Here is a 19607-nt window from a genome sequence, read left to right on the forward strand (position 1 = left end):
ATAACCTCCATCTTCCTCTTTTCCGGACGCCGTTTTGTTTCTCTAAACCTCAGGTAGGAATGTTCAGAATGATTTGTCTTATTCGTCTGTATTCTGTTTCTGTGCTGTACGCGTGTTTGCCGGCTTGAGTAAATGCAACGAGTTTCCCCGGGAGGACACGTTCTCTACCAGTGTACTGTCATTTCCAAGTCCTCCCGCTTCATAATTAGCGAGTGAAAACAAGCATGGTACGGGGCCCTATTGGCCATTTTCTTGTAACAATAGCAACCGTTTTTGGAGAACTGATATTTACTTTTTGAATGAATCATAGAAGGTGCTGAGGGTAGCTCGTCTTCTCCTGCTTTATTACTGCAACAGTAATATCTAGTATTCTGATCATAGAGTTGCTCCAGTGGAAAGTAGTAAAACCCAGTAAACTGAGCCAGGTGCCCAGTGCGGATTCTTTTCGTGCTTTGAGTGTAAGATTTAGGGGAAAACTCTCCTTTATGTTTGCCCACTGCAGGGCCTGTAAACAGGACTCTTTAGCCTGCATTTTGTTCAGATGTCATACAAAATACTGTTGTAGCATTTGTCAATGAGACGGATGTTTATTTAAAATGAAACACACTCGTTTATTCCGTGGTACCTCGGTGGCAGCTGCTCTGTGATGGAAACCTGCTATTGGCAGATTGATCATCCAATTACTTTCTCCCTTTCTGCTCCCCGGTGGGAGCGGTTGGCCAAATGCCTCAAATAAGGAGTGGCCTGTGCGCCGCTCTTAAGCAAGAGTGTCTTGTGATGTATTTCCAGTGAGACGTGGAGGCGGTGTTGCGGTCGGACAGCATGGCTCCCAGCAGGTGTCAGCACAGCCTCCGACCTGGAGCCCCCACAAAGCTGACCGCGAGAGGTCCGCCGCTGATTGCGCAGAAATGTGTCACGCATTTTGGTGGAAAACAAATATTTTCATTGTGTTCAGAGGAAAAACACAGTTTAAACTTTCGCCAGTGTGGCTGCACAGTGCTGCCAACCACATCTGCTTGTGGAATGATGCCACAGGCATTTTTTCACCTGCTCTTCTCTGCTCATAAAAAGAGGATTAAGTGGGGAAAAAATCAGAGATTTTCAGAATGAAATACTGAAAATGAGAAGTTAAACAAAGCTGCTTTCGCTCGGAAGGACCACCACATCAACAAGACAGGAGCTATTGTTGTTCGCTGCCATGCTGTTTAACACCACGCTGTGAATCCAGCATAAGAGAAGAATGACACTAATGGAGCCTGAGAGTTGAGATGCTTTCTTCAGATTTCTGCTTTGCTTCAGACGACTCTCCCTGTGAATGTCTGTATTTTTCTTTGTCTTAATACACGAGAGGCTTTAAGATGTGTTTTCTTGTCCTGTGTCCATGTGGCTTCAGCATAAAAAAAAACAACATACTCTTTTATATTAATTAAATGTAGTGTGTCTACTAATTGTATTAATTGCATTGATATCGCCAGCCGTTAAAACAATACACAGAAAAAACAAACAAACACTCAATACAGCACAAAAAGTTACCAAACATAAGCCTTTTTTTTTCTATTCGGTTCGTCTTGATAGTGGAGATGAGCATCACTCTTTGGTCAAGCGCAAACTAATTAGGCTTGAATTAACAAAACGGCAATATAGTGATTATTTAGCGCTTCTAGGAGCCTTATCTTGGATTTCTGAGGGCCTGGTCTTAGATGAAAGGCCCTGGGCTTGCTAGAATCAAAGGGGCTCATCCTCTGGGGAGCACGAATGTGCTCAGTCAATTTCATGGCAATCTGTCTAATAGATTTTGAAATTCTGCATGTACTAGGGGAGATTTTAGCTTGATGTTGGCCATGAGAACTTAATGAACTGATTAAATTTCAGTAATTCTTAGTAGCCTCGGCTGCGTGAGAAAGCTGCCGTCAGCAGAGCGGAGCTGCTTCGAACAGTCTTATCACCACCGCCAGCCTCGCCATCTGCATGATGGAGAGGTGAGGAGGAGAGGCAGCGGCGATGAGGAGATAGGAGGCGATTTGTGGGACGGGCAGCGACGGAGGCGAGCGAGGAGGGAGAGATATGCAGCAATGCAGAAAGACTGAACAGAGTTCAGCGTGTTTATTCGCTCATGTCAGCGTGCGTGCGTGTCTGTTTGTGTATGTGACTGAGGGTGTAGCGAGATAATGGGGTAATGGTGCTCAGTGAAGTGTGTGACGGAGAGACGAGGGAGAGCGTGATATGAAGAGGGAGGTTGAGAGGGAGACGGATGACAGAGGACAAAAGGAGCTAATTGAGTGTTGCCATTTAGAGATGTAGAGGCATCAGTGGGAGCTGATCGATTCAAACGGCTTTCTGGAGAGGAGCGGACCGGATGAGTCACTTTTCCTGTGTGAGGACAAAGTAAATGGCATCTACTGTAGCTTTGCCGATGTAAAGTTGGCCACGGCATTAGGTTATAACCTAGAATATACAGTCTAGAGGGTCTCACGACTAACTACTGTTTTGTTTCTGTCATGTGCCGTTTCCTTGTAAATGCAGTGTAACCCAAAACCAAAAAATAAAAAATAAAATGAAGCAACACACCCAGTTTTTTTTTTCCATTTAAATGTACTGTTACTCTATTGAAATCTAAGATGAAAAAAAATATTCTAAGATAAATGTTGCAAAATGTTTTGACAGCTATTTAATTAAAGAGGTAAGGAGATATTTGCTTCATTATCTACCACCTGCACTTCTGTGGAGGGGTAGAGGACTTTCCTAAGTCAGGAATGCTCTCTATGTGGCCAGTGCACACAGAGAGGTGGCGTTGATAGGATGAAGGTGTAGGGGCTGGAATGGGATGGACTGCATTCACAATGTAATGGTCATTTGTTTACCCGGGGAGTAAGTCGTAAAGTGCACCTGGGCACCGAGGCTACTGGGCGCGCCCCGGCCTTCTAACCCATCAGAGAAGGCCGGAGTCAGAGGTGGGAGCTCGTGGCTGTCGATCAGTACGTGGACACGCTTCTCTGGTCTGCTGCTCCGCCGGCATTGAGGCTTTAGCTGCAGGAAAATACGTCACCGTGGGCTGACTAGTTCTTGGGGAGGTCACTCAGACTGCTGATTCAGTTGAATGCAAGTACGGTAGAAGTTGTATGCGAGTGTGAATTCACATTAAAAAAGGGAGACAGAAATTTGTTGATTTGCAGAAAAATAATAACATAAATCATAAAAGTATTTCCCCCTCTACAGTTGTTCCCTTTTCCCCCCATTTTTGCTCACGCATATTAAATATATATGAAGTTTTAGAAAGCGCTTATATTAAAAAAGAAAATCAAAAAACAACGGGGGTTTAATAATCCCTATTGTAGTCTGAAGCCTGGAGTACTGATGTGTACAAACACTTGGCTAAGATCTACCAGTAAGACTGTAATTTCGTAAACTTAGGGGTAGCAGAGTAGAGATATTTAGGGACAGCAGCTCCAGTGTTTTCAGGCTAAAGTACGATGTTTGACACTTTTCAGGTTCACCCGGGCAATTTTTTTTTCTTTTTTCAAAAAGGAAAAGAGAAATGAGTGGTCGCCTGACAATAAAACATAACTAGGGGTTGTAACAGGCTGCCCTGAAGAGACGACCTATGGGGTCACTGTAGGATGGAGTTCGACTGGCTTCATCGACCTCTAACCTCTAGCACACACACTTCTTGATGCAAAGAGATAAACAACGGTCCCCTTAAATACAGTGCGTTTCCTTTAATTACGACAGAGTGATTGTGGACTGCGTAGAACTATCGGAGTACACTGTGGATTGCCTCCTTTGGGTTCGGAGTGAGCTGCTGCCTCATGTGAGGGAGTCTAAATATGTCGGGCTCCTGTTTATGAGGGTAAAATGGAGTGCGAGACTGGCAGGCTGATCAAGACTGGCAGTGATGCTGGACTCTTAAAAACACTGACCTACAGCCCGCTCAGTCCATCTCTCGAGAATCAGTTTTTTTAACGATAGCAGCAAAAATTCAAGCTGGCACAGGAAAAAGAAAAAAAAAAAATTGACAGTGTAATGGAGTTCACAAGGGCATTGGAATATTTTGCTGAGGAAATAACTGAGCAGCCCCCCTCTTTGGTGGTGTGGAGCGTCTGGGGATTAATCCACCACCCTGGGAACAGCTCAGCGGGCCATGCTGGATCCACTGTGTCTCAAAGCTAATTGAATTTTTTTTTTTTTTTTTTAAATATATATGCATCACGGAGGATGCTGCTGGCGGTATTTGGGCTGGAAACGAGCCTCTGTGTATGTGTGTGTGTTTAAACACGCGCCTCTGTATGGTTGTTTGGAAAAATTTTGGTTTGAGACCATTGTTGTGAGGACATTTTTGAATATGATTATTTTTTAATCGTAATTTTAAAAAATATAGGCATGTTTTACTCCAGTATTTACAAAAATGCCGAAAACATGATTAAAATACAGCAAAGAAGTTCATTCTTGATCTTTGGAAAGACCTTGTTTGAGTTGTTTTATTAATTATTTTAGGTTTACAGATTTAGATTACAAAATTGCTGTATTTTTTTTTTCTGTAAATCACAGATTATGGCTTTATTTCAGTACAATAATAAATAATTATAAATTATTTTTGAGACTGTCCTACTAGAAAAAAAAACCCTAAAACCATTAAAAATCACTTGAGGACTTGAACAAAAACCAAAAGAAAGTAACTTGACGCTGTCGAAGCACCACAAAATTATTTTAGGGAGGAGGTAGGGCTGGATGGTTCCTGTGTGACTTGGACGTCCGAGACCAAGATTTGTGTCCTCTTCTCCAGCAGTTAGCATCGGTTTCTTTAACCAGGAAGATAATCTTTGTCAGAGTTTACCCTAGCATTTCTAGTTGTCTAAACCTAACCGTAAAAAGGCGGCAGATCTCAAAAGACGACAAAAAGACACGACTGTCCCCAAACGTTACGTAAAATGACTTGTCGTAGTCCAGTGTGTGAAATAGTTCCAGACACACGTCTAGATTCCTCTCGATCATCATGTCTGCATTGAGCTCAATCTGTGGCTTTAAGGAAGACACATAACAAATCAATACGAGTATAACTGACATGCTAGGAGGGACATTTTGCAGGTGAGATGTTTGTGGATGTACTGAAAGACCTGAAGTGACTAACTACCCCTTTAAGAACACTCCAGTCTGCGGGTGTGGTTTTAGTGGTTGAAGCGGGACAAGCATAGCACGTACCTTTTATCAACGACATTTTAAATGCAGACTGACACTTTGACAAGAGCCTGGGGCCGACTGCTGTGCCTTTCATCCGCTAACAGCTAATTCATGTTTGAGTATGGCCCCGTGTGAGCGGATGAAAGAGGTCCTGGCAGCTCCAGCACCGTCCACAGGAGAAATAAGTGAATGACAGACTGCAGGGAGGCAGACAAACAGAAAGGGATGGATGGTGTAGTGGGAGTTCAGGTGGAGTCTAGTCTGGGCTGAATAAATGGCCTGGATTTCTATCGCCAGCCCGGTGTGTGAGTAATTAATCCCTCTGCTCCGCGCCGTGAAATGACCCCGACATCCATGACACCCAAGCCCTCCAATCTCCTCTGCTTCACATTCTAATAAAGACTAATGTGTTTGCTGACATCAGCTCGCTCTCATTAGCATGATTAATTGCCTCCTTGCTTTCAGTAAACAGTAGGAGCTGTATTCCAAATTTATTCAGGGAAAATGAACCAATCATAATTAAATATTCTGATCTTTCTCTCCCTTACCTCTCCTCAAACGGGTTCTCACATGGGGCAAATGTTCCGTTGATTAATTTTGCCTGGCTTCCTGTCATTAGCGGGATGATGTTATTGTCGCTCTGTGTAGTGCGAGCCTTCATAAAGAGCCAGAGTCAGCCTCGTAATGGTCAGTTTTTAATGAGGTGATTTATTGCAGAGGCGTACGGGGAGGACAGCTCGCCTTTTCCTCGCGGTTTGACGCTGACCTCACAGAGCCCTTCCGCCCTTGTTGCAATGTCAGACTTTACAACGTGTACGTCGGCCAATGTGCAACACGATAAAACGCAGCATCGGAAAAAATAAATATGGCTGACCTTCGCCGGAGTCTGACAGGATCTGGAATCAGGAGACAGAAACTGCACCCTGAAGGGTGGGGATGGAGGGGTGGCGGGGATTCGTTTTTGCCGGAGTGATAGAGAGAGAGACAGAAAGAGACAGACAAAAAAAAAAAAAGAGGAGCATCACAAACACCCAGCTGTGAGGGATTATGTTGAGGGGAGAGTTTGGTTACTTGCATAACTCACCGCTATATTAGGGCCTCGTTTCAGTGTCCAGCACTGACTCCTCATGCAGCACAGTGGACATTGATTTCAAAACATATGGGTGTTTAACATCTGAACTGAGAGAGAGCGAACGACAGCAGCAAAGTATCTCTGCAAAGCATCATACACTATTCCGTTTAATCTAGAGGACTTCGAGTCGTATTGAACTGATCATTTTACTATTAATCAGTTGAGTGCAAACACTGCCACTTTCATCTATACACTCATTTTTAGATATTTGCTGTGTGTGTGTTTTAAAAACAGACAAGAACTCCAAAAAGTTTAAAACTGCTTTTACCTCCTTTTTTTTTTTTTCCATTTTCCCCTCCCTTTTAAGTTTCCTAGAACATGTATAGTATTAAACACATACCCAGTGTTTATCCTGAAATCAACAGTAAGCCATGAGCATGGAAATGAAGGGGAGAGAAAACCCAACAAAAGCAGTGTATTAAATGGAACTGGACACGGCGAGTAACACATTGGTGCACAGGTTATCTCTGTCACCTCCAGCTAAGAAGGTTTCTTAATGCCTTTGCGGAGGGTTTTCCTCCAGCATCTAAAGACCCTGTCAGGTTAGGTGAATGGTTGTCGGTCTATACTATTTGCCAGCTCTGTGACAGAGGTCTCCAATGTCCTGTGCACATGATAAGTGTGTGTGGAGGATGGACAGATGTATGCTTCACGAACCGAAGAAGCCTCTTGGACCTGAGATGAAATGTTCTCGATTCAAGTCTTGGACAACCACGACCTGGATGACCGAGAATCTTCAGACGCTTCTCATATCATCACTTACAAACAGTGGTGATAACGCAGGGGAATATTGAGGTCAGGATGAATGATTCCTGTCACATTCTCGACGCCCCTGTTCTAGTATGTGTGATTCTTCGTTGCCCCTTTATATGTTTCTCTATGAGAAAAATGACAGTTTTATTCACAATGGGTTTGAGATAGAAAGAAGAAACAGAACAGATGGGAGTGAGGATCCGAGGATGGATGGATGGAAGGATGGAAACGTTCCTTCTTCCCAGTAATTAATTTAACACTTTTCAGCAGTTGTTTTTACCCTCCCTCCCTCACAACATCCTACAAAAAGAACCATTAATGGTTATATTTTCTCTGGTAAAATGCACCCTTTCAGAGCACTCTGCTTCTTACTGTCAGTCAACTGCTGCTCAGTTAGATCTCCAAAAGTAAATATAGTTACCAAAGGATGACGTTAAAAAAGGTCAACATTTAAAACTTCTTAGTCTCTCTCTCCGCTCCTGTTGACAGACGGTATTGTGCATTTTTGTAAAGAAGCTGTCACCTGTCATATTTCGTGTTTTGACTGCCTCGGGGAGGATTTCTATTCAAACCACTGAAAGCATTCAGGGCTCGTGCTCTTATCCTCAAAAATGGAATATGTAAAAGAAATCTAATTTCCTGCAACATCCTTCTATGAGGATGAGAATTTGAGACGTGGTAGGGCGGCACCATTCTCAGTGTGTACTGATTTTAGAGACCCAACTCTACGGTCAAACATCTATTTTAAAGATACGATCCAAATCTTTGGTACCATGGGCCGCATGGCACGGGCTTTTAAAATAAGTGATGCATTTGTGCCAAATATCACATTTGTCAGAAAATAAGTTAATACATAAAGCTACATAAAGCCCCACTCGACACCCTTGGTGTCGAAGGCTGAACTAGTGAACCCAGGTGTAGTAGTGGGCTAAAAGGTCATTTATTGAAGGTGGTACTTTGAATGAGAGTGAAGACCAGCTGAGCAGGCTTGGGAGACAGCGGAGGCTTGAGCCGCGGAGCGGGGAGAATGATACACAAAGAGCCAGGGAGACAAGACAAGAAGCCAGGGGTTGGAGACTGAATAGACAGAACTGCAAGGGGAGAGGAGACAAGGGCCAGAATACAGGTAATGGGCTTAACCCCCCCAAAAAAAACCCAAACAGCTCAACTCATAGACTGTCCAAAGCAGAGCCTACAATCTTACAGGGTGATAGTGGCAGCGCTGTGGGTATTTGTAATTTGTAAAGGGCTTGATTAGGGTGATGGGGCGCAGCTGGTTTGGCGCCGCTCTGGTTCCAGCACACCTGCTTTCACTCAGACAATCACAGGCACGGGGAGAGAGAAGGTGAGAGCCAGCGGGGAGGTGACGAAAGGTTAGGGGGACAGAGTGAGGAGTGGAGGGGTCGTCAGCGAAGGTTGCTGAGGCAGATGTGACAAAGGACTACTAAAACCTGCCACAAAAAAGCCCCCGTCCAAAAACATATTTCAAATCTTTTATAATCATCCAAACAAATGTCAACAGAGATGAAGGGTCCTTGGATTATAGCCCCTGAATCATTTTATCAAGCAATGAGGACCAATAAAACGTGAAATGGAAGTCTTCAGTCTCATCTAAATCACATAACAACCAAAGCCTTACTCTTTCCGGGAGACCATTAAACTTACCTGCTTCTATAACTAATGGTAGCTGAACTATAGAGATATTTGACTTGATGGTTGTCAGTGATGGATGAGGATTTGATTACAGCGGCTGTCACAGGGCCCACGCTTGTTCCTACAAAATAAAATCCATCCACCTGGCAATGCTGATAGATCTGACCAACCTTTCCGTTATAATGTGCTACAGCTTTTGTTTGCTTGTTAGACTTTAACTCAGTGGAGGCCATTGTTGGGGATGACCGGTTCATTCTGATAACTTTAGACTGTTATGAGAATTACTCTGCAATGGCAGGTATCTGTTGGCAGGAAAAAAAGGTTCAGTACCTGGTTGTGAGTGCAAAACGCGCCTCAGGAAGAAGATTCAAGTTTGTTTAATCCACCATGTTTCTTTCTCTTTTCTTCGCAAAGAAAATGTTGGTCATTTTCTGCCTTTGGTCATAAATAAATACACCCGAAGCAACACAGAGCTGAGGGTGGTTCAGACTATGAACCGATGCCAGATAACTTTCATTCATTCTTACACTTGAACACATTTGTCCCGCATCAGTAAAGTGACCCTTTCGTACATATTGTCGGCCAAATCCAGTGCCTGCGTGGATTAATGTTCTGTCTGTAATGAAAAAATGTGAAAATCCCAAAGGACAGTATTTTTTTTTCTACTTTGTCAGGATGATTGGAGGTTCTGAATTGGAGGCATTCAGGGAACTGCACAACTTTTGCTGTATGAAAAAGTCCCCCATCCTGAATCTGACCTTCACTTCTACTGCAGCAACCATCCATCCATTTTCTAAACTGCTCATCTTGTGTGGGGTTGCAGGGGGCTGGAGCCTGTCCCAGTTGCCAGCATGCACTGACCAAGAAGCAAGGTACACCCTGGACAGTTTGCCAGTCTATCACGGGGTACTGCAGTAACCACTGCAATATAACCTCTATGCTGTAAATCCAACGGGACAGACTAATTTAAAGGATTTCACACAGTAAAGAAAATAAATTCATGAGGTGCCTCGATTTCTGGATCCACACTGTAGTTTCCTATCATTTTTATTCCTGAGGATAGCAATAAAATATATTAGCCGGAAAATCTTCATCTTTTTAAAATGTCAAAGATTAGGCCTGCAAACGAAATAACATTTGGCTTGTCCACCGGCAGGCAAATAGTTGTACATTCTGACTCCAAGTGAGTTTCTTAATGGCACTGATCAAGGAGCTTGCAAGTCATAGTGTGTGTAAACTGGACACCCCGTGATGTAGTGGTGTCTTGGTAGGTGGGTATACTGTAGCTGCAATGGACCTAGCCCCCCCAACCCCCACTCTCCCTGCGTGTACTAACACTACACCTCTGTGCGCATCTCAAAACTTGCGTAAATCTACGAAAAGTACTGGCTCTACCAAAGTGGAACAGCAAAAATATGCAGACTAAATCCAGTCAGCTGCAGCCACTGTCATTTTTTTGGTGTGTAAAGTTGAAACGAGCAACTTTTCCTGATTTAGTTTCAAAATATACTGCTGGCCTAAATCATGTAAGGTTTTTGAAGCGCATTCTCTGTGCAACTGCCAATTCCCCAGTTAAACAATCAGACAGACCAAACTCCGTTATGTTGGAGGCAGAGATACCAAAGTTACCGTTACCAGACTCAAAAAATGCGATGTAGACAAACATATGTGTGTTTGTGAAAATGTAAGTTTGTTTGTTGGCCATGTCGGCCAAGGTCCATATATGGTTATAGTACCGTCCCTTCTCTGTTGTCTCTCAGACATTTTGTGAAACCATTAAAGGATGAGAAAAAAAACCAACAGAGTAGCAGTAGGACAAATTATACCACTTAACAAAATAACTCGACAGCACTGAACAAGGGACTGATGATTTCACCCTTTTCCCGCAGAGCACCTAAAGGTTCCACTAGAGGAGTACATGATGCGGATTCCGAAGGTTCACATCTTGAGGACAAAGAAGAGGGAAGGGCTGATCAGGACTCGCTTGTTGGGAGCCGCAGCTGCTAAAGGAGAAGTCATCACCTTCCTGGACTCTCACTGTGAGGCCAACGTCAACTGGCTGCCTCCACTGCTAGGTGAGGAACACAAACGTGCAGACGCGCACACAGAGACACACGTTTGTATGACTATGTTTCCGAGGGCCCCTGCTAACATAACATTTCCTAGCCCCTAGCCCTAACATAACCCTAAAAGCTAAGTTTTATCGTCATATAGCAATGTGAAGAAGAATGGCCAAAATGTTCTCAAGTTCTCAAACAGTTTCAGAAAAGTTCATGTTAAAAATTTTCCCTACTCTCTCAAAAATGTCCTCACTTTCCAAAATATCCCTTGATTTCCAATGTCCATAATTTCTAAAAATGAAACCTCAGTTTTCCAAAAAAGTTCTCACCTCCACAAACATCGTCACTATCCAAATATCTCCAAATAACTTTTCCAAAAAAAAGTTTTCATTCTCGAAAATATCCTGTCTTTTAAAAAACATGTCCTTGATCTCCTCACTCTGTGAAGATGTCCTCACCCTCAAGTCCCTCTCAAAGACTGAAGTAGAGCAGAGCACACAGATGCACAAAGTCTTTTATAGCTGTCAAATTGTTTTTCTCAAACACACGACCAATCATTCTCAAACATCGAAATATACACCTACTCACTCACACACACACACACACACAAACACCCCTACAGTGAGGCTGTGCCGCTGGACTTGCGCGCCACAAGAGTCTCACGTTCTCAATTACCCCTTTCTCCATTAAGGACTCGTGTTGAGCTCCGTTTCTATGCATGGCGCCATTCCACATGGAACTATTTCACAGCAAACCTTGTGACCCATATTACCTTAACGACAAGCTGTTCACACAGTGCGTGTGAATATGAACAGGCGGTCACTGTGTTCATTACGGCCTGCTGTTGCAATATTAATAATGGAGAGACAGTATGGAGGCTGTCACCAAATGATGAGTGAAATTGCATTTTTTTCAAGTTTGCATCACGTGTAGCACTCAAATGTCAACAATATCTATAATAAACTATAATTCGTTATTCGACAGAGGAGGGGTAAAAACGAGCACACACACACAGACACACAAACACACACACACACACACACACACACATTTCTTAATCTGAATGCCATCTAGTCAAAGAAACTGCAAGTCCAAATCCCGATGCCTAAATTACCTTTTCCAAGTTGAGCTCAAGAACCAGGCCAGGCTTGCTCTAAGAAATGAATTAATATTAACAGATGTTAATTATTTAAGCTGTACTTAAATATAACCAGAGTGGAGGCTCATGATGCAGTGGGACATGTGAACAGAGGACGCCGCTGTGTGTGGTGCTGAGGGAGAAATCAGTGCCACAGGTCAAAAGATAACCTTAAGCTCTGCTGAAAAACCCCACCAAGAATCTTCTTTGACATTATGAGCAGAGGAGATGACAGCAGGAGCTGCTTATCTCTCGCCAAAACTTTTTCACTGAGGGACCTGCGTCAAGCGGCTGGCAACCTTTTCTTAGTAATGGTCGATCTGCGTCTGACATGCATCGAGAGCTCAGTGGAAAAGGGCAAAGCACACAAATAAAACACACGTACACACACATAATAGTATTTACTTTCTTCCCGAACAACCACCTACTTCCTCCTACACGGCTGCGGATGAGGGATACGCTAATACGATATACAAACATAAATATAAGCCCTGTAACAACAAAACCTTGTTTGTTTAGCTGTGATCCTACATTGAAATCTAGAGGAAAAACATAACTGTTTTGAATTGAATCTCTCAGACCGAATCGCCCAGAACAGGAAGACCATCGTGTGTCCAATGATTGACGTGATCGACCACGACAACTTTGGTTATGACACGCAGGCGGGGGACGCCATGCGAGGAGCTTTTGACTGGGAAATGTACTACAAACGGATCCCCATCCCCCCGGAGCTGCAGAGGGACGACCCTAGTGAACCCTTTGAGTGAGTGACAATACACTTCTCTAAGATGCGTCATATCTAAACAAAGATGGAATCTACACTTTGTACAGTTGACAGACATTTTCCCATGAAGTGAATATTAACTTTCATGCTGTTTCTTTCCAATATCCAATTAAACTTTTGAAGGCTTTACACAAACTGACAGCTGGGCAGCTTATCATCACAATATCAGCTTTTTTGTTTTGGATGAAAGCAAATGACAGCTGATTTTTTACGATGGTGTTTTTGTTTTCATGGTCCTCCAGCAGGCTTTAATTCAGCATCATCTCCCCTTCAGCTGCCTGGCCGTCCGGCAAAATGTTGAACTTTTGCTCAACTTCTGCTGCAACGCAACACGACGTCATGTGGCAAGGGGCTGCACTGGCCAATTAAATACATGCATAAGTTCTTGGTAGATTACTCCGTAATGTGCATGCTACGTTTCTACTGTTTACATTGCTATCGTTGTGAGAAAGATAGTTGTAAAACCCTGTCTGTGAATATTACAAACCATTGTACAGCGTTTGGGCATCTGATAAGCCTTTAAACCCATTCAACTGCTCATTCAAACATCAATGGACATCACCAACGCAGTCCCCCGCACTGTTGGAAAGCAGGGATGGTTTTGGATCCCCACTTCACAAGCCAAGTGGAGTCTGCCTAGCAAAGAACAACACCCCTTACCAGCTCTCCACACTCCCCAACCTCACTTAGGTTGATGTTTCAGCTCTGTGTACGTGCCAGTGTGTCATCAATTTTAACTTTTTGTGTTCAGAGCCCTGTAGAGGGGGAATCCATGTGTTTGCACACCAGCTAGTACAGTGGAAGTAACCCCCCTCCCCCCAAACGCACTCGAGCAGCCACTTCACTGGTACACTGCAGTGCTCTTCTAACTGTAGAGACTGTCAATGCATGAATTAAACATTGTGCTCAGTGGTTCTCCCACTTACAGCCAGACTGTTGTAGTACAGCACTTTACGCATGGAACACCTAGAAACAGGTGCCAAATTCCCACTTGAGACTGTTTTTTTCTTTATCAATATGTATAATGTGCATACTGTAGGCTTTGGCCAATTAAGCATCTACAACAGGCAATTTTGAATGAAGCAAACACCATATGAAATGTCCAAAATGGCCTCTAATTAGCACCTGTCGAGGTGGCAGTGTGGGATGGGAGGAAGGAATACTATATCTGTTTATCCAATACTTTCTCTGGAAAAAAAAAAATCCACCTATCTATCTATCTATCTTTTGTGTGAAATTTGATTTTCTCCATGCGCAAAGGACAATAATATAATTTCTGAGGGTAATTAGGGCCGTACAAGGAGTTTTATTTTATTACTGCAATATGACCTTTTTTAATTAACACAACACACAAAAGCTGAAATTTAAAAAAAAAAAGGAAGCTCCATCTACTCCTTTGCTTCACGTTATCTCAGAGGTAATTAAGTCTCTTCCCCCACAGTCTTTCAAATTGATTCTCTGTGCTCAACTTCTTACTAATATAAATGTTTTTAGAGCAATGGGGTGCTATTCCAGGCACTCTTGTATCACCTGACTGCAGCTGCTTCACCGTAAAAGCCTTTCAGCTGGTGGGAATCTAGCAAAAGTCATGGTTTTTAAGTCATCCATCTCATGCCTATCTGATCATCAAATTAATTATATTTTAATGAATACAGTTGTCTACATAGACTGTATAACGGTGCATGTTTCACGGTTTTCTTTTCTTCCAGTGTAAGTCTGTCACAATATTTGACTTCATATTGGACTATGAGCTCTTTCACAGCTCTTCTGAAGGCACAGGAGCTCTGGCTAGAGGATCCAGTTGCTGCAAGTCTGCAGCGTGTGGACAATGTGGTCAAAAGTCAACGATATTCTTGACAATGGTTTGCCCCCAGATTTGCGGAGACAGTTTGAGGAGACGCTTTCCTGTCTCAACATGACAAATGCCGCCATGCACAAAGGTAGGTCCTTAAAGAAATGGTTTTCCAAGTTTGGTGTGGAAGAACCTGAACCTGCACCGAGCCCTGACCTTGACCCCATCCAACGTCTTTGGGATGGACTGGAACACCTACTTTGAGCCAGGCCTTATCGCCCAACATCAGGGACCAACGCCAATATTTCTCTTGTGGCTGAATGGGAGCAAATCCCTGCAGCAGGTTTCAAACTCAGGTGGAGGTTAAGTAGAGATTAATGTCCAGGGTTTGGGAAAGTTTGTCACATATTGGTGTAATGTTCAGCTGTTCACATAACTTTGGCCGTCTAGTGTACATTTTTCTTTCATCAGCAGATACTGCACATAAAACATTAAAGTGTCATCACTTATTACTATTCTCCAAATTGTTGTTACTTTAATTACTAAAAAATTAACAAGTTTGGTAGAAAAGTTCCGTGACTGGTAAGAACAAGGTGATCGAGATTTGTTAAAATATATTAAAATATATTAAAAATGAGCGTTGGGGAGAAGAACCGAGGTTTTTTTAATCACTGCTAATTTCATTTCATCCTTTTCACCCTTGGAGACGGAAAACTGCGGAAACATGGTTCTTATCACCATGGGACTCGTGTCCGTGCTCATGGCTCGTGAGGTGTGGGGAAACCCCGGGGCGTTTCTCACTGCCAACAGCTCAGGAGCTGTCCTGTTTCTGGATCCTCCTCACGGACAGCTTTGGTGAGAGCAGACTACCTGCTGGCTGCCTGCCTCCGGCTTCTACCTGAGGAAAAGATCGCAACTATGACATCCGGGTGCACCTGCAAGTGTGCGTGTGTTGTGATATTTCTGCACTGAGGAGGACCGCAAAGATGGGAAACATCCACTTGACTTTTGATTGATTGTCAAGATTAGTATTACATTAACTAGTTGATGACGTTCCCCACAAGAAATCTACAATAAATTTGTGTGCGTTTGCACCCGCTGCCCCAATTTTTTCCACCTCAGCTCAGTGCAGCAGCTACAATCAAGTACCGCAGCGATGCAAGAACTAGCAAGCCATGCACTCAACGGCACAGAGCTTGTCACAGCAGACAGTGCTCTGTAGTGGGTTAATTGCTTTTGCATTGTTCAGAGCATCTTCATTATATGGGGAGAACTGGTAACACCACAGTTGGTGTTTTATAGTACGACAGCTGTAGTCAGCAGTTCCAGTGGATGGAGTGGAGACCCATAGTCACAGAGAAGAACAAACGCGCATAAAAGCCTCTCAAACCGCTCCTGCAGCATAATTCACCTCTCCATATGTTCAGTATGTCTCGAACAATCGTTACTAAATATGCCCCTTCCAGTGGAGCTATTGGGATGAAGCAGAGATGCGACGCAGAGGATGCCGTTAGCCACATAGTGAACACACTGAACATGATTTAAGATGTCTCTATGATTGATATGTTGCGACGCTTTTTTGTTGTGACTCAACAGCCTTCAAAGCCAACATAACGATTTTCTGTTTTGCCCTTGGTCACACACTGGATACCTTTAACTTTCTTCTTCCAAAGCAGAGCACAGACTTGTTTTAATGTGAAGAGAAATAAGTGAGCATAAATTAATCCTTTCCTTTTTTTCTTATTAATTGTTAAAGATACAGTGAAAAAAAATGTCTTAGTTCTAATCATGTGTCCCTGTGTTCAATGTTCCCCTTGGTATATCCCAAGTATATATCAAAAAATCAATTTAAACTATTTTCATATCAAAATCTTCATTGTTTCTCTTACTGTAAAATAACTTTGATGACTGATCCTCAACTTGAGGGCTTGTACATATATGTATCCAATAAAAGTTGATTCGGAGCAACTAGCTGACCCCATCCATCACTAAACCTCGTTTGCACACTTGTCATATTTAATCTTATGAAACGCCTTCTCTTTTGGAGAAAATTCAAGGACAAAGTTTATGAAGTACCTGATGTCGATGTTTTAACATTTCAGTTGTTAAAGGTGGTGATTTCTGGTCGCATTTACGCCCATCTTTTTTTGTTTTTCCTTTTCCATCTCATAAAGTGATTACCTGAAGGATCTCATTCTGTCGGTTGCAGTTATTTGTGAACAGAGGAAGTGAATAAGTCTTTCATTGTTTAGATGTTTTCTTTGACCGATGAGAAACACTAAGTTGACAAATAAGGCTTTGTATCTAAATGTGATGGTTAAGACAGCAACTGTGCGTGACTCTGTGCTTTCATTTGTGTGTCCCGCAGGTCACCGGTGATGGCGGGTGGACTGTTTGCCGTGGACAGGAAGTGGTTCTGGGAGCTGGGAGGATATGACACGGGTCTGGAGATCTGGGGAGGAGAGCAGTACGAGATCTCCTTCAAGGTAAAAATCTCATTTTTATGTGATGGAGTTTTAGCCAGTAATTTAAGTGTTTGATGGCACATGGGATTTCTGTCTTTTACTGTATTTACTCACCATCCTGTAACCAGCCATTCTGTCACCTTTTTAGCCCTTAGCTATTGCATCAGGTTCATACCTGATGCAATTTCAGGCTCATACCTGATGAAATAGCAATAACAAAAGATGTTCTTTTGGAAATTACAGTTGTCCCCAGGCAATGATACAGTCCTCTATTCTTATGGCTTCAGGCATCTCTGAAGTTTTACATAACTGTTTTCTAAAGATTTTATTTGTTTAAAAAGAACAAGGACGTTTGTCTTTGCTTTGTCCTTGAGTGTCCTGCTTTATTTCCCCCTCGGATTCAGTAGAATCTCCATCTTACGACATCTTAACTAGCCCACACAGAATTAAAAACCCAGGCAATTGTTATTCACATTTATGAGCAGTTTCAGTGTCAGGGCCGTTGACAGATGGGGCAGTTTGAGGAAACGGAGGCAGGATGTTGTCGGAACCCTTCTCATTTTCTCCTTCAGCAAAACATTTCTGTGCTCATGTTCTCTCTACCAGCCATTATCAATTACACAGATGACAGAAGACGAAGATGCATGGACAAACCGACTCAAATACACAGAAGACCCCATTTTGGAGTTCCCGAGGAAGATTTCCTAACAGACAGTTGTAGTCACATTTTTGAGATTGGCATTGTTCCCATCCCACACTAACTTCAAACTTCTTTTAGCCATGACCAAGCGTATTTCTCTCACTTAAATAGTTTTTCTGTCAAAACCTAACCAAACATTAACCATAGCACTGGCAGATCAGAAGGCATTGAAAATCGTATTGATTGCAGCAGTTATTGGAGGACACTGATGAGAATATTTGTGGCATCCTGGCAATAGCAGCGTCAAGTCAGAAAATGCCGCCATGGGTTATTTTGGAAGGCAACGACAAACGAAGGACTGTATCATTAAGTTTTTAGAAATTGTACTGATGTCAGTGACAATTACAGACAACATTAAATAAGCAGAAGACTCAGTAAGCTTTTCAGTAACACAACATATTTCGTGATCTTTCAAAATTATTTCCAACACAATTTCCTTGGGTATATAATTAAAGCACTGCACAGCCTGATAATGTATGACACAGTTGTGTTGGCACACGATAGACCGATTCCCACAGCAGAGGCACCCATGACTGGACCGCCGTACACTGTGATGAAGAAGTATAATTCCACCTTAACCTTGAAATCTAGAGGATAACCATGCGCTTGAGTGTTTTTTTAAGCCATGAGCAAAAGGTGAGGACTTCTCACATTTAAAGCTGTCAGTGTGAAATGAATGATAGGCCTTGACTAACACCAGCTGCGACCCAAGGGCTGCGCCTGGTGCGGAAAGCTCTTATGTTTTAATACTGATTTGAAGCTTTTCATCTTATTTAAGTTATTACTGAGATAATATCCCAAACCAAGGTTATTGTTTTGGCCAAGATTATCATGCTATTAAATTTTGCTATCGGCACATGCCTTGCTGCTTAAATCTACTTTACACCCTCAGATATTCAATTGGGTTTCCTTTTTATTAAGATCCCCATTAGCTGATACAGTGCAGACAGCCAGTCTCCTGAGGTGAGACGATTAACAGGCTCTCATCCTAATCCTTACAACCAAACTGCTGCTCTCACAGTCAGTCAGGCCCTGCTCACATGTGAAACACAATCACTTCATTCAGTGGTATAGTTAATCTAAAGCTCCACCCTGGCAACGCTGGTACGGGAACACTGAGCATTTCCAGCTCGCACAGTGAGATAATGTCAGAAACTACAGCCTCGCAGCGCACAGAGGAAATATGATTTTACGTGCAGTGAGATGTCATTTCTCGGAGACAGAGCTGTTCTGCAGGCAGGAATAATTAAACCCCTACGGATGGAGCCAACAAAGTGGTTATTCAGAGTAAAAGTTAGCTAATTGACAAACAGCTGGTAGAATAAAACCTTTCCAAACATATACATAAAAAAATAAATAAATGAAACCTTTCTTCATGACTGTAACATTCGGAATTTTGGATGGATGGGTCACTGACATAAACCTTCCCATACTGGCCAGTGGTATGATTGACGAAATAATGCTGTTGCCACCATGATAATGCACATGACAACACAATCAAACAGTCTATTCTGGCCAGAGAAAAAAAAACGTTATGGGTAAAGACACAGACTTTCTTCCATCCTGCTTATTACCATCTTTCTATACTGGGAAAAGCAAACCAGATTGAATGCAAATATTAACATTTAAACCATCTGTTGTTTAAAAACCATAGGGTCAGTGCATTCAGATTGGTGTGGGAGCCAGCACTAACCTTGAAGTATTAAAGTCCTGTATCCTGACTTTGCATTTATTGTTGCCAGCCTTTGGTTAGGTCATTATTATTCATGTGGTGGAAGCAAACACATGACCAGAACCACTGAAAAACAGTATATTTTCAACTGTATGCATCAATATTTTATTTACTCTTAGAGAGACAGCTCGAGTTTTTGTTGCAGTAAAAGTCAATTCTGGATTTTGTCTTGCAGCAATATGTTTTATTCATCAGTCGGAGTGAATTCTGTTGTTCTGTAGTT

The 19607-nt window shown here is 42.6% G+C and overlaps 1 protein-coding gene across 1 annotated transcript in view; it reads left to right on the forward strand.

Moving 5' to 3' along the window:
* The window catches only part of LOC120802654 (polypeptide N-acetylgalactosaminyltransferase 10-like), a 71276-nt gene that overhangs the window by 40212 nt on the left and 11457 nt on the right, over positions 1–19607 (forward strand). The window contains exons 5-7 of the mRNA XM_040150706.1: positions 10603–10788; positions 12491–12674; positions 16856–16973. Of these exons, the coding sequence (XP_040006640.1) occupies positions 10603–10788; positions 12491–12674; positions 16856–16973 (488 nt within the window). The remainder of the gene's footprint in view (positions 1–10602; positions 10789–12490; positions 12675–16855; positions 16974–19607) is intronic.

The sequence above is a fragment of the Xiphias gladius genome, chromosome 17 (genome assembly GCF_016859285.1).
Source record: "Xiphias gladius isolate SHS-SW01 ecotype Sanya breed wild chromosome 17, ASM1685928v1, whole genome shotgun sequence".
In the NCBI taxonomy this organism is placed as follows: Eukaryota; Metazoa; Chordata; class Actinopteri; order Istiophoriformes; family Xiphiidae; genus Xiphias; species Xiphias gladius.